General features: G+C 52.7%; 1 protein-coding gene across 8 annotated transcripts in view; it reads right to left on the reverse strand.

Annotated features, from left to right (window-relative positions):
• PC (pyruvate carboxylase) overlaps positions 1–15,499 on the reverse strand; it is a 233,747-nt gene that overhangs the window by 40,615 nt on the left and 177,633 nt on the right. For all 8 annotated transcript variants that reach the window (XM_043551372.1, XM_043551371.1, XM_043551370.1 and 5 more), the window contains one exon: positions 4,772–4,954. In XM_043551372.1, coding sequence (XP_043407307.1) covers positions 4,772–4,954 — 183 coding nt within the window. The remainder of the gene's footprint in view (positions 1–4,771; positions 4,955–15,499) is intronic.

The raw sequence follows: 15,499 nt of genomic DNA on the forward strand, positions 1-15,499 counted from the left end.
CTTTCCATATCTTGACTGCACATGGAGACACATTTTCCCCTTCTCTCCTCCATTCCAGTTGCCTATCAAGGAGCAGTGCCAGTGGGCACTGGATGGCAGGGCTGACTGGGAGGGGGGCTGATTGAAGGAGGGGTGGGGCGGAGTCATGGCACAGGGGTGGGGCGGAGTCATGGCACAGGGGTGGAGTCATGGAAGGGGGCGGGTTCATGGCAAAGGGGATGTGAGGGCAGGGCTGGGGGATGGAGTCATGGCACGGGGTGGAGTCATGGAAGAAGGGCAGGGTCATGGCAAAGGGGATGAGAGGGCAGGGCTGGGGAGGGGAGTCATGGCATATTGCCTCTCCAAGACCCACTCTGAGTTGAGGCCAGCAGGGACCACCAGTCCCCTAGCCTGACCTATACATCAACCCCCCACTGCTCAGGGGTTATAAAGAGAATAAAGTCTCCGCTCCTTGGAGGAACTGATGGGGGCATGTGTGAGTAGAGGGGAGTTCAGCAGTTGTTACATCAATCCCACACAGAGGCACAGCCCATACCCCTCGTCCCCCCCGGTACCACGGCCTAGCATCAGTCTAGCCCCTTCTCCAGCACTGATCTGACGGGTTTCCTGGTGCTGGGCACAGATTTCTCTCTCCAGCAGAGCTGGCACATGGGGACGATGCTTCTCTGCCCTGGAGGGATCTTTCAGTACAAAGATCTCAATTCCCCCCCCGCCAATATGCCTGCCTGACTCATGCTTTTCTGCCAAGGCAATGGGGCACACGTGTATCATCCCTGTGAGACACCCCGCCCCCCGGCTTCCCAGGGTGATGTCTTGGGGACACTGAGTGGGCTGCTGAAGACGGCTGAGCCTGAGCTGGAGGAAGCAAGGCAGCATGGTCAAGTGGTTGGGAGTCAGGACTCCTGGGTTCTGTCCCTGGTTCTGCGAGGGGAGTGGGGTCCAGTCGGGTAGAGCCGAGGAGAAGGCTGGGCATCAGGACTCCTGAGTTCTGGCCCTGGGCCTGTGAGAGGAGTGGAGTCCAGTCGGGTAGAGCTGAGGAGAAGGCAGGGCATCAGGACGCCTGGTCTCTATTCCCAGCTCTGCTAGTGAACTTGGGCAAATCTCTTCTCCTCTGTGCGCCTGTGTAAAATGGGTATAAACCATCCTAGAGGTAATGTGGCTCAAGCGAGTGTATTGAGAGACAGCGTGGGTGAGTGGGAAGTACACTCATAACCCCCAGGTTCTATTCCTGGCTCTGCCATTGATGTGCTGTCTGGGCAAGTCCCTTTCCCGCTTTGTGCCTGTATCTCCACCTACCCCTTTGTCTGGTCAGACTGCGAGCTCTTCGGGGCAGGGACTGTCTCTCACTGTGTGTCTGTGCATTGCCTGGTGCAATGGGAGCCCTGAGCTAGGCCCGCTCCCTCCTTAAACTAGGAATAGAACCCAGGAGTCCTAGCTCCCAGTCCGCCCTGCTCTAACCCACTAGACTTCCTCTGTGAAGAACAGAAAAAGTAGGGGAGGGGAAACTGAAGCACAGCGAGTCAAAGGGACCTGCCCAGGGTCACACACTGAGTCAGTGGCAGAACTAGGAATAGAACCAGGTTCCTGCGCTAAGTCTCAGGGTTTTCCATTCCCTGTCTTGTTCTTGTGGCTCTTTCTCTGCAATGTTTGAAGTGCGCACCCGAGAGCTGGATGCAGCGTTCCAGTCACTGATGCTGCATACAGACGTGATGCCACCTCCCTGCCGATTCGCCCTAGGATTGTGTCCAACCTCAGCGCCACATCACATTGGGAGCATCACAACTGGGTCAGCTGGGTTGCACTAGGACCACTTTCTGGTTCCAGGATTCCTAGACCAGCAGGCCAGAAGGGACCACTGTGATCATTTAGTCTGATCTCCTGCCTAACACAGGCCAGACGCCTGCCCTGAATTAATTCCTGGCTGAACTAGAGCAGAGCTTTTTGAAATACAGCCCATCTTGATTTAAACAGTGCCAACGATGGCGAATCCACCCCAGCCCTTGGGAAGTTGTTCTCCTGGTTAATTTCCCTCAGTGGTGAAAATCTGGGCCTTAGTTCCAGTCTGAATTTGTCCAGCTTCAACTTCCAGCCACTGGCTCTTGTTAGACTTTCGGCTGCTAGACTGCAGAGCCCAGTATCAAATATTTGTTCCCCATGCAGACTGGGATCAAGTCACCCCTTAACCTTCTCTTTGTTAAGCCAAACAGATGGAGTCTCCCACTCTAAGGGACGTTTTCCAACCCTTTAAACATTCTCGCTCTTCTCTGACCCCTCTCTAATTTGTCAACCTCCTTGTTGAATTGTGGCCATCAGAACTGGACGCAGGATTCCAGCAGCGATTGCACCACTGCCACATACAGAGGTAAGAACACCTCCCTAATCCTATTGAGAGTCCCTACATCGATGGGTACAGTCCCCCATCCTGTAAATCCCCCCAACATGCTTCATTCACTCAAACTGACACAATCATTTTGTGCCTCTTTGATACATTGGGTTGGATTCTGCTCTCCTCCCGGCACCAATCTGGAGTGACCCACTAGTCTCTCTGCAGAGGCTATATTCCCTCCCTGGTCCCAGTTGGTATCCCCCTGCTCACCCCCACCCCCCAGCATCCCATTAGATCTCTTAGCCCCTGTGATGCACTGGGAGCTCATGTTCAGCGAGTGGTGTGCATACACCCCACAGGAGTAGATGGCTCTCCCACCAGACCCCTGCTCTGATGTAGCAGGGATCCCAAGGAGCAAAGGGGTTATTCAGAGAGCATGCGAGGGAACGGATCCTCCAGCAATGCAAAAGAGCAATCAGACTGGACATGCCCACTGAGATGGTTTGTTTGTACTCAGTTCTCCAGTCCGCCCCTCATCTTCCAGGCCTTGGGTCCAAACACCATTGAAAGAACGGGGCTGATGCCCTAAATACCCAGGACTAATGCTCTCCAGCCACAAGGGGCAGGAGACTGCAATGAGGTAACTGACCAACAGGGAGGCACCTTTATTCACCCCATAAACAGGAAGAAAGCCCCACACCAACACCTGAATAAAACCATACTAAAAGAGGGCTGATCCCCCACCATTCTGGGGTCCCAATCCTGCTCCAGAGGGTGGGGTCAGGATCCAAATACAGGATCAGGCCCAAAGGTCAGAGTTAATTCAGCCCCCTCTCCTTGGAGATGATGGAGATGGGGTGAAGGCTGCTGGCTTTTCTGTAGGTAACGCCAACCTGTTGACAGCCTAAGCTAATGAGGACATCCCCCCAGGAACACCCCCTGGCACATATAGACCCTACCACAGTAATCACAAACAAACTTCCAGGCTCTGCAGTGCTGCTCTGCCCCTCCAACCGATACCTGAGCAATGCCCCTCTCCCTCTGCACACTGAACATGAGGCCACCAGCTGGCTCTCCTGAAGGCCACCATGACCGGCACCGTATGTTACTATCCTACCAGAACCAGCAGCACTGGAACTAGCCCACACCAAGCCTGAGGGAGGGACTGTTTGACTGACAGGCAGTGCAGGGCCACCTCTGACCCTGCCACTAACATCACAGTTGATGGGTGTGGGGGGGAAGTGTGTGTGGGGGGAGAGCTTGAAAGTGCAGTGCCTCCTACTGCCACTAGGGGCTGCATTGTTTGGCAGGGTGCAGAAACTCTTGCCAGCAAATTTGGGGAACTTGTCCACCTCTACCCCCCAGAGGTTGCATTATACCCAGTGGCCACCAGGGGAGATTATGAAGCACATGGTCTGCATGCAGCAGAGGGAAGAGGCTCAGGCCAGGGAACACAGGCAGGGATGGGGCTGATTCAGCTCTGCCCCACTCTACTGCGGCATGTAATACCTCTGGCTACAACCAGGGGATGCAGGGTGTAGTACCTCTGGCTACCACTGGGGGGAGGCAGGGTGTAATACCTCCTGCCACCACTGGGGGATGCATTGCTCACTGCAGGGTGTAGTGTAGTACTTCCTGCAGAACTTGAGGCTTGATTAATCACTGCAGGGTGTATTACTTCCTGCTACCATCAGGGGTTGCATTGACCACTGCTGGGTGCAGTACCAACTGCCACCACTGGGGGATGCATTACATATAAGGACTTCAGATTTTAGGTTTAAATCAATAAAACACCCCAATACAAAAGGAAAAAAAAAAAAAAAGAGGGAGAGAAGTCAGTGTTTATCCAATAAACACTGGAAAATCACCAGAAATGGTTACTTGTATCTAAGAGCTTGTCTACACAGAGCAGTTAATGCAGACTACGGGGAGGTAATTTCTAAAAAGAACGATTGTCTCGCACATTAATTGGTCCGTGTAGACCCCGCTGGTGTGCACGAAAGGTTCCCAAGTGTGCTTTAAAGTAGTGCTGTTTGAAACAGTACTACCTTAAAGCGCACTAGGGAATATTACATGGCGATTACCCATCACTGTATATTCTACTGTAATGAGTAGTTTATACGACATACATTACTCATCACCATATATACATAGAGGAATCCCTGAACATTTTTTGGACAGCTGGATAAAATTCAAAAATTGATAAAAATAAATCCTGAAAATGAAATTAATACATCCCCAAAACGAGAAGCCCTAATTGCACACCACAGGGTGTAGTACCTCCAGCTACCACTGGGGGATGCAGGCCACACTGCAGGCTGCAGAACCCTCCCATTCGTCCCACCCCTCCACCAGACCAGAACGCTCCCTACTGCCCGCAGTCCCCGGCAGAGGCCCCTGCAAAACGCATCAGGGCTGCATCAGTCCCCGCTCAGCCTCTCCTACCTTGACGCCTCTGATGCGGAACTCGGCCAGGGCTCGGCTCATCTTGGAGGCAGCCGTGGGGTGGTCCTTCCCATGGGCAATCACCTTGACCAGCAAGGAATCATAGTGAGGGGAGATGACAGCCCCCTGGAAGGCGGAGGCGCTGTCCAGACGGATACCCATGCCCTCACCGCTTCGGAAAACCTGCACGAGGGATACAGGAGAAAAGAAGCATGAGGTTATGGCCCTGATCCTGCTCTCTTATTACGCACGCAAAGGTAGCAGCAATTCAGAGGGGGCAGTGTTGTGATGGGGTAGAACAGATCCCACTGAAATTGGGATCCCAATGCATTAGGTGCTGCCCAGACCCCGACTGAGATCAGCGTCCCCATTGTGCCAGGTGCTGCACAGACCCCTACGGAGATCAGGGCCCCCATTGTGCCAGGTGCTGCACAGACCCCGACTGAGATCAGAGCACCATTGTGCCAGGTGCTGCACAGACCCCAAGTGAGATCAGGGTCCCTGTTGTGCCAGGCACTGCACAGACCCTGACCGAGATCAGTGCCCCCATTCTGCCAGGTGCTCAGTTGGGTCCTCCAGGTGCTACAGCAATATAAACAATCAGAACAAATGATCTTTCCCTTGTCAGTGCTGCTTATTGCCTTTTTTGATGCTCAGTTTGGGCAGCGCAACCAGCTCGGTCAGTTTCAATTTGTATTTCTAGTCAGTTTCATTTTTTAGTCTGAAGCCCTGGTCTGAGGCTGAGAGGTTCAGTCTGAAAATTCCCCTGGGCAACTCCAAAGAAAACACTGTTTACAGCGGGAGAATGAAAAAAAACAAAACCCCACAGATCTATATGCACAGTGACGTTTCAATCATGCTTAGGCTCAGGGGGAAGCTAAGCCGACCTGACAGTGCCCCTTTAGACACACACAGCACAGCCACAGCATTTGCCAGCATGGATCACATCACTGGACCTCCAAACCCAGTCTCCAGAAACAGTTGCTCATGAAAGCTTATGTAGAATAGGGAAGTGCCCCCCCATCTCCCAAAGCATGTCACTTCTGGCTTGTGCCCTAGATTGGGGGAACTGGCTGCCTCAGGGGTAAGAGAGCTGGGATGCTAAATGGGGTCTGCATCAGACAGGGGTGGGGTGAGGGGGAATATGCTACGGGGCCTTTCCCTTCTAGGGGGCACTGACTCTGATCTGGCCTCAGTGTGCAGGGACTGCCTAGCTCAGGGATGTGGGGAATCGGACACTGGGTCTTTCCCCTCCAGGGGGTGCTGGCTCCAATCTGATCCCAGGGCAGGGGATTCAGGGAAGTGGGGAATTGGGATACAGGGTCTTTCCTTGTTAGCAGTGATTTTAAGAGAGGTTTGAAGGGACAATTATTAAAGCTGCAGATATTATTCCCACAAGAAATTTTCTTCTTGGGAAGCATAGCTTGGTTGAAATGGATGTTTTGCTGTAGAAAAGCTCGGGCTTGGACAACATTTTCCATCTGTCTTGACTTAATATTATAATTTGTATTGCAGTGGTGCCACAGACCAGGCCCCCAGTGTGCTGTACAACAAAGATGGTCCCTGCCCCAAGAAGCTTCCAATCTATGTAAAACAGGACTTTACTCCCCCTTTTAATTTGCCCCTCATTGGAAAAAGAAGGAAAATGATTTTTAATAAGTGTGAAGGGGGAAGGAAAAAACGAGCATTTCTCATACTGAGATTCCTGCAGAAAATCCAATTTTTTTCTTATTGAAATATTTCAGAAGGTTAGGTGTTTTCCAGGAAAATGTTTCCCACCAGTGCCCTGTTATGCCAGGTGCTGCACAGACCCTGACCAAGATCAGATCCCACATTGTGCTGGCTGCTGCCAAGACCCCGACCGAGATCAGGGCCCCATTGTGCAAGGCGCTGCACAGACCTCGACAGAGATCAGGGCCCCATTGTGCCAGGCGCTGCACAGACCCTGACCGAGATCAGGCCCCCGTTGTGCTGGGTGCTGCGCAGACCCTGCCCAAGATCAGGGCCCCTGTTGTGCACGGTGAGTTGTGGTGATGTGAGATGACTTGTTGGGTCTTTGGGATTTCTCCTACTGAAAGAAAGGGAGGGATTTTTTATAGGAACCCCTTGGATTCCAGGGCAGCATGTCTAGCAGCTGGAATAATTCATGCCCCAGCAACCTCCATCCTCTCCCTTTTGCTGCTTATGAAGCTAATATATCAGAACAATAAACAAGGACGAAGCCGGGGGGTTTGCTTACAAATGCTCCTTAATTGGGCTCCTTGTCAGAGGACGATTAAAGCTGTTTGCTTGTTTCTACAGTGGAGGAGCCTTTCCACACGTTACTGGAGGGGGACTGGCTGGGTCAGGTGTGCACAGAAAGGGATCCAAGGTCTTTCCCTGGATCCAGTCCATCCTCAGGTCTATTGTATTAATTTAGCTCCACTGTTAGCCAAAGTTCCCTCTAATTTTTGACAGGCCGTGTGCGCAAAAAATTTCTTCTGTGCAAATTGTTGTGCTTCTGTGCAAATTTTTGTGCGCGCGGTGTTTCACCATGTGCGCGGGGTTTAGGATCTGTGTGCGCGCGCACATGCGCACAGCTTAGAGGGAACAGTGCTGTTAGCAGGACTCCCAGCCCCCTCCCCGCTCTAACCGTTAGATCTCAGAGATGGGGATAGAACCCAGGAGTCCTGGAACTGCGATCCTTCCTGACCTCCCCCCCGATTCTAAGCTGAGGCAATAATCCAAGGTGAGATGCCTGCAGAGTCTGCTGGCAGCCAAGGGGTTAATGTGCAAGCCAGACTTCAGACAGGCTCCTGTCATTCCCTGCCTGTGATTGACAGCTGTCAGGTTGCCATCACAACAACCTGACATGGGATGACATAAGGTGAAAATTAAATCCGATGCAGTGCAAACGTCTAGCTCCCGGGGGCTTCTGGCTCTGACTGCAACAGCTTGTGAGAGATTTTCCCAACTCTCCCCAGTGGGCTGCAGCATGGGGCCGTGTGCAAGGCTGGCCTGAGCTCAGAGTGCCAGCTCCGATCATAGCTTCCACTGAAAAATAAAATGAGTTTCTAACCCTTTCGGTTGGGCACAAAAGCTGGAACTTGTGATTGACGCCTGCCTGAGTCTTCAGAGAGCCTGGGCCGATCGCTCCAAGCAGGAGAGCTGCCCTGGGAACAGAATGCAGGAGTCCTGACACTCTACGCCACTTGCTCTACCCACTAGACCCCACGCCACTGCCAGCGTTGGGGACAGAATCCAGGAGTCCTGGCTCCCATCCCTGCTCTAACAAAGTGAGTAAGAGACCTTTTACTGCACTGGCTAAGGGATCACTTTGGGTTCAAGTGGTTGTGGAGCTAACGGACAAGGGGTCTAGTCCCTGCTCTCTCCGTTGGTGCGTTATGGGTTCTAGGCCCCACTCTCTCTGTGCGTGGGTTGCGGGTTCTAGTCCCTGCTCTCTGTGTGTGGATCACGGGTTCTAGTGCTCTCTCCTTCTAGGCCCTGCTCCCCCGTATGTGGATCGACGATTCTAGCCCTAGTGGCATTCAAGCCCCAGCTGGCTGTGTGTTGAATAAGCAACTCACTGAGATACGGATTCTAGTTCTGGCAGGGGCCATCTGAGCTTTCTCAGTGGCTGTGAGAGGGGAACTGAGACCCACCCACAAATCCCTGCACAGCCCCTGGCATGGATTTGCCTGTCTCCTGGTCCATGTGGTGCTAGCAAGCGAGTTACAGGGAGCTCTCCTCCGTGTAGTGCATTCTGCCATGGGTGAAGGAGAAGGGCTGACATTCCTGTGTCTCTCACCTTCCCTGCAGCCTGTACATGGGGTGGGTGTGGTGTGGAGGGCTGGGGGATAAATTTACTCTGCCAGGCTCACTCCAACACACTGCTAATTATTTCTCTCAGCGAGAAAAATGAAGAGATAATTAACTTCCTCTGGTCCCCATTCAGCGGTATGAGAGGGGTCAGCGGGGCCGAGCAGTGAGAGGCAGGATGGCCTTGTGGCAGACGGTGCTGAACGGGGGATTCAGGACTCCTGGGTTCTGTCCCCCAGGTCTCAGAGGGGAGTGGGGTCTACAGCACAGGGAGGGTCCCTGTGTGTCAGCAATTCCCTCCCCCTCAATGGCACTGTCTCTGTACAGACATATTCACAGTGTCAGCGCTTATTAAAACCCACTCGCTGTGGGGAACCAGCCCTTTGATTGACACGCATGAGGGTGCATGGGAGTGGGAGCTGAGCCAAAAAGAGGGCTCCCACTCCACCCCACCCCCCATAGCCAACCCGCCCTGGCTCGCTTTCCTTCACAGCTCCCTGATGGTATCTGAGTTGAGACGCCTGCCACAGTGCTGACGCATACTGCGTGCCCGGCAGGGTCTGGCTGGGAGACGGGGGCTGTGGAATGCTCAGTAGGGGGTGCTGTGGTGCAAAGAGTGGGGCATAGTAAGGAGTGCTCACCCACTCCAGCTGGGCTGGCCCTTGGGCAAGCTAATCCCATGTGAGCAGGAGGGATTCTACCCACTGGAATTCCAGGGCCATATGTTCCCAGGGGGCCAGCTGCTGTCTCGGCCCTCACACAGCTGCCCCGGGGCTCTCTGCAGCTTGGGAGAGCTCCTGAGACTCAGAGCCATTCTCTCCCCTTACCCCAGCCTACATCCTGATGCAGTGTGCCTCCTCCCAAAGGGTCTGGGCTGCAATGCCCCTACGTGGCTTCGGACATACAGAACCGAGAGCCGCCTCTCTCTCTGCAGCCACTGCGGGAAGTCAAAGGAGAGAGACAGAGATCCAGGTTAGGACACTGGAGTAGGAGTCAGGACTCCTGGGTTCTGCCCCAGCTCTGGGAGGAAAGTGGGGTGTAGTGGTTAGAGCAGGGAGGGCTGGAACTCCAAACAATTGGGTTCTGTTCCCAGCTCTGCTGCTGACGTGCTTTGTGACCGTAGATACTTCACTTCCCCTCTCTGTGGCCTAGTCTCCCCTCCCAGCCATAGGCCTAGGCACTCAGGACAACTGGGATCCCTTCCCAGCTCCACAGCTGACTCGCCATGTGACCTTGGGTAAGTCCCTTCACCTCTCTGTGCCTGTTTCCCCTCCCCTCCCACAGTATTCACACTGTGAGCTCCTGTCTCTCACTGTGCGTCTATGCGGCGCCCAGCACAATGGGGCACTAATCTTGGCCAGGGTCTGGTAGCATCCTTTTAAGACACATGCATAACCTCAACTCTGCCCTCTGGTGCATAGGCACAATCAAGGCTAAAACTGAAGAGGGTCAGAAACCTATTCTCCAGAACTGCAGCTTCCATTCTAAAGAAGTCAGTGTTTTATCCTAAAGTTTGGGGAAAAAAGCTAGAAAATGGTACCTGACTGTATCCAATGAGGTGATGCCTGCCTGAGTCTGCAGAGAGCCTGAGCCCATCACTCCGAGAGGGGGGGAGCTGCCCTGAATGTAACTGACCCAGCGACACTGCCTGAGCCTGCAAAGAGCCTGAGCCCATTGCTCTGAGAGTGGGGAGCTGCCCTGGGTATCTCAGTAGGGTGTGAACTCCCAACCCTGTTGCTCAGGGGGTCCCTGTGAGCCTCACCCCAGTGGGGGGGAGACAGATGCACAAGGATGGCACTCAGTTCACACCCCTCCGAGGGAGCTGGGCGGGCTGGGCGCTGGGGCAGGCAAAAGCAGGGCAGGGAGGGGGCTCCTGGGTGCGAACAGAAGTTCCCGCAGTTCAGTGGGGGTGGGGGTGTGAAAGGTTACAGTGTGTTTGTGGGGTAGACAGAGGCTCTGGCTTAACCTGCTGGGAGGCTGCGGCCAGTGTAGTCTGAGGGCACTGCAGTGGGTTGCAGGATGCCTGGGTTCTATCCCTGGCTCTGCCACTGGCTTATCATTATCCAGTGTATTGGCAGGCGTTGGTCTGAGAGTGGGGAGCTCCCAGGTGTCCTGCGCCTCACATACTGGATCAGCAACACAGCCAGCAATGGAACCCAGGCATCCTGCACCCCAACATACTAGATCAGCTGCACAGCCAGGAATGGAACCCAGGCATCCTGCACCCCAATACAATAGATCAGCAGCAGTGCCAGGAATACAGCTCAGGCATCCTGGCACCCTGTCCAGAGCCCAACCCATTAGAATACACTGTCTGCCCTTCAGCGCTCCAGTGATGGTGTTTCCAAATAATGGATATTTATTAACACCCCTCCTTACCTTAACCTAGCTGTGTGTGTATGAATTACAAATGTGCCTTAATGATTAATGGTCAATTGGCCAGGAACCTTCTCTGCATAGGTTAGTTACTAGGCTATAAATACAACCGCTCCAGCTTGGGATCCATCACCTGAAACCTCAGCTAAGAGCTTGGCTTCGTCTCTTTATAAACCTGTTTTTTTAATCAAAATTAGATGCTTATAATAGCTACTATTAAAAGCCACAACCATGAGTTCATGGGGAAAATGTGCCCTGCTGCTATTAGATGTATTACAGTAGTGCTTAGAGGCCTCCACCGAGATCGGGGACCCACTGTGCTGCGCATTGCACAGATCCCAACAGAGATCAGGACCCCATTTGTGCCGGGTGTTACACAGACCCCAAGATCGGGGCCCCATTTGTGCCAGGTGCTGCACAGACCCCAACAGAGATCAGGGCCCCCTTTGTGCTGGCTCTACTTAGACCCTAACAGAGATTGGGGGGCCCTCTTGGGCTGGGTGCTGAACAGACCCTGATTGAGAGGAAGTTTTTCTAGCCTAAATCCTCCCTTGACTCAATTTTATCCCCTTACTCCCAGTTAAATCCTCTGGACCCACCATCTGTGTGTGAAAGTTGACTTTGAAGTAACTCCAGGAGAAGATCCCAAACATTCTCATACGCAGTCTGACCTTCTGCACACCACCAGCCTGAGATTCACCCTTGAGCCATTCCTGCCTCCAGCCCAGATCTGGTGGTCGAGCTAGAGTGCAGCTTTTAGACAGATGACTGGTCTTGCTTTAGAAATTCCACGTGATGGAGAATCCACCTGTCACGATGTCCCACAATGAAACACACACACCAGAAGGAGAGCCACCATGAAACACATCCGCTTCTCTCTCTAAAGCAATTTTCTTGGATTTCCCTCTGGCAGCTACTTCCTCAGGTCCCAAAAAGTGATTTCACCCCTGTCTACGCCAGCTGGGAGACCATGACTGGGATACTGCATCCCGTTCTGGTGTCAACACATTGCAGAGGGGATCTGACAAAGAGCCACTAGAATGACAAGGTCTCGAAAAAGTCTGCTGTGACTGGTACTGGAATCCTGTGTCCAGTTCTGGTGCCCCCAGTTCAAGAAGGAGGTTGATAAACTGAGAGAGGTCTGATTGAGAAGAGTCATGAGAATGCTTCCAGGACTGGTAAACATGCCTTATAGCAAGAGATTCCAGGAGCTCAATCTATTTAAGGTTGAAGCTGACTTGATCCCAGTCTGTAAGCAATGTTCCCTCTAATTTTATACATCCATGTGCAGAATGAATTTTATGATGTGCACCAATGTGGAGGTGATGTGGGGCAGGTGGGGCCGAGGGGTTTGGAGTGTGGGAGGGGGCTCAGGGCTGGGACAGAGGGTTGGGATGCGGGGAGGGGGGTGAGGACTCTGGCTGGGGGTGCAGGCTCTGGAGTGGGGCCAGGGATGAGGGGTTTGGGGTGCGGGAGGGGGCTCAGGGCTAGGGCAGAGGGTTGGGGTACAGGGAGGTGAGCGCTCTGGCTGGGGATGCGGACTCTGGGGAGGTGCTGGGGAAGAGGGGTTTGGGGTGCATGCTGCCCTGGGGCTGTGGTGGGGAGAGAGGACTCCCTCTAGCCCTCTCTCGCCGCAGCAGCCCGGGGCTGGACAAGAGCGCCTCTCCCTACCTTGGCAGCCCCGGGGCTGGGGGAGAGGTGCCTCTCCAGTCCAGACCCCTGTGGCTGCACACCTGCATGGCCCTTGGTAGCCTTAGAGGGAACTTAGACTGTAAGTACATAAATGGGGAACAGAAACGTGATAATAGAGGGCTCTTCAGTCTGGCAGCCAAAGGTCTAACAAAGTCCAGGGGCTGGAAATTGAAGCTGGACAAATTCAGACTGGAAATAAGATGTAAATTTTTACCCATGAGGGTAACTGACGATTGGAACAACTGACCAAGGACTGAGGTGGATTCTCCATCACTGGCGATTCTTAAATCAAGGTTGGATTTTTTCTAAAATATCTGCTCTAGTTCAACCAGGAATTAATCCAGGGCTGTCCTATGGGCTGTGTTATACAGGAGATCAGACTAAATGATCACTGTGGGCCCTTCTGGCCTGAGAACCTACACAAATCTGAGGGTTGGGGAGCTCGATCTGTTTGACTATTGACCTCAGCCCATAAGCACCTCTACAGGGAGATCTGGGAGAGCAGAGGGCTCTTCAGTGAGGCAGACAAAGGCAGAATGAGGCCCAACGGCTGGGAGCTGAAGCCGGACAAATTGCGACCAGGTAGAAGGTGCAGATTTTTAACAGCTGACCTAGGGACTGGTAGAGTCTCCATTACCTGGAATTTTCAAATCGAGACTTGACTTCTCTCTGTCAGACAGAGTCTAGCCCAACCACCTGATCTGGGTCGGAGGCTGTGACGGCTGGGGGAAATTCTCAGGCCTGTGTTACACAGAACATCAGACTGGGTGACAATGGTCCCTCCTAGCCTTGAAATCTATGGATTTATGGAGAGGGCAGAGAAGAGCCCCGGAAACTATCTGAGGGCTCGGAAATGTGTCGTACAGTCAGAGACTTATGGAGCTCAATCGGTTCAGCCTCTCAAAAGGATCAAGGGTGACTTGGTTCCAGTGCATAAAGGACCTTCCTGGGGAGAAAACACCAGGTACGAAAGGGCTCTTTAATTGAGCAGTCAGAGGCAGAACAAGACTCAATGGCTGGAAGTTAAAGCCAGGCACGTGCCACTGAGAAACAAGGCATCAAGCACCAGTGATGGTGATTATTGGAACAGGCTCCCAAGAGAACTGGTGGAGTCTCCATCTCTCTGCGTCTTCAAATCCAGCCTGGCTGCCTTTCTGGCATGTGCTTGAGTCAAACACAAGTGACTGGGCTCAGTCCTGGGGGTCAGGGGGACCCTCTCTGGCCTGAGCTGTACAGGAGGTCAGATTGGATGATCTTAATGGTCCCTTCTGGCCTTGGACTCTATGAACAAACTGTGCAGATTCTTCTCTGAGCTGAAGACAAAGTTGTCTTTCCCTTGTGGTGTGCTCTCAAGTGCTTACAAGGCAACTATTTTTCCTTGGCTGTCTCAAAAAATCTCAGTGATTTAAAGGAAGTTGACAAAGGGATATTATTTATGAGACTGATGAGGGGGGCAGCTAATTAAGTGAGACAGGTGGAAGGACTCATCGGCAAGGGACTCAGCTCTCTTAACCTGCTGGATAATTAACGAGCTGAGATGCTTTGGCTCTTTATATCCCAGATGGAAAAAAAGACCTGTGTTTGCTTGGACATGAGAGCTGGCTTTATGCACAGGAATAACTTACATGCAAACTGAAGGGAATGTGTTATAATAATATAACAATACCGACTTCATTGATAGCATTTTTCATTGGTAGATCTCAAAGCACTCTACTAAGGAAGTCAGGATCATTATCCCCATTTTACAGATGGGGAAACTGAAACACAGAGAGGGAAAGGAACTTGTCGCACATCAGAACAGAGCCATACATAGGACCCAGGAGTACGTTCTAACCATTAGCCCCCACTCCCTTCCCAGAGCTGTGAACTGAACCCAGGAGTCCTGACTAGTGCCGGCCAGACAACAAGAATCCGTTTTGCAAAAAAATGGTGAGGTTTTGCGGTTTGTTTCCATTCCGATGTGGAATGAAACCAAGACCCATTGAAAATGTTCATGGAAAAATGAGAGAGCCAGCAGGTGGGGAGATCCACACACAGCCCAAGTGGCTGCCGAGCTTCCGCTGTGGAGCTGGGAACTGAGCGCCCGGGAGGCAGCCATGTTCCCGGTGGGGAGCCTTGGTGCAGTTTGGAGTGGGAAGCCCCGCTAGTAACCTGGCTGGGAGCAGGGAGCCAAGATCCCAGGGGCAGCCTGGCTCTGAGCAGGGAGCCTGGGCAGCAGCCCAGCTGGAAGCAGGGACCCCGGGAGGCAGCCGGGCTCTAGCTGGAGCGTCGCACCCATCCCAGGGAGACAGTCCAAGCTGTGAGTAGCTTTCTTGTGAACTTCATGGCTCCAGCATGGAGCTGTGAAATTGACAAGAATGAGAGCCAACAGCTGATGTAAGTAACCAGCAATGTCTACTGGGACACCACCTCACCCTAACTGCACCAACACAAGCCCTATGCCTCTTGTGGAGCTGGAGTTATAATGTTGGTGTAGTAGGGCACTTACATCAGCTGGAGCAAGGCTGTAGTGTAGACACTGACATAATTAGATCGACACAAGCTGCCTTAAGTCGACCTAACTGGGTAGTGTAGGCCAGGCCTAAGACACCTGCCTGGCACAATTTTGGTTGAAAGTGACCCTGTATCATGAAAAGTTTCAGTTTTGATAAACTGGTATTTTCTGATAAAAAAATGTTTTGTGAAAAAGTTCCCAACCAGCTTCTGGCACAGTGGGAGCTCCAATCTTGGTCAGGGTCTTTGCAGCTTCTGACACAAAGGGGCCCTGATTTCAGTTGAGGTCTGTGCAGTGCTGGAAAATAGGAGCCCTCAATCTCAGCTGAGCCTTCTCTGTGCTACAATAATACATCTAATTGTTATTAT

Source organism: Chelonia mydas, chromosome 7 (genome assembly GCF_015237465.2).
Source record: "Chelonia mydas isolate rCheMyd1 chromosome 7, rCheMyd1.pri.v2, whole genome shotgun sequence".
NCBI classification, from domain to species: Eukaryota; Metazoa; Chordata; order Testudines; family Cheloniidae; genus Chelonia; species Chelonia mydas.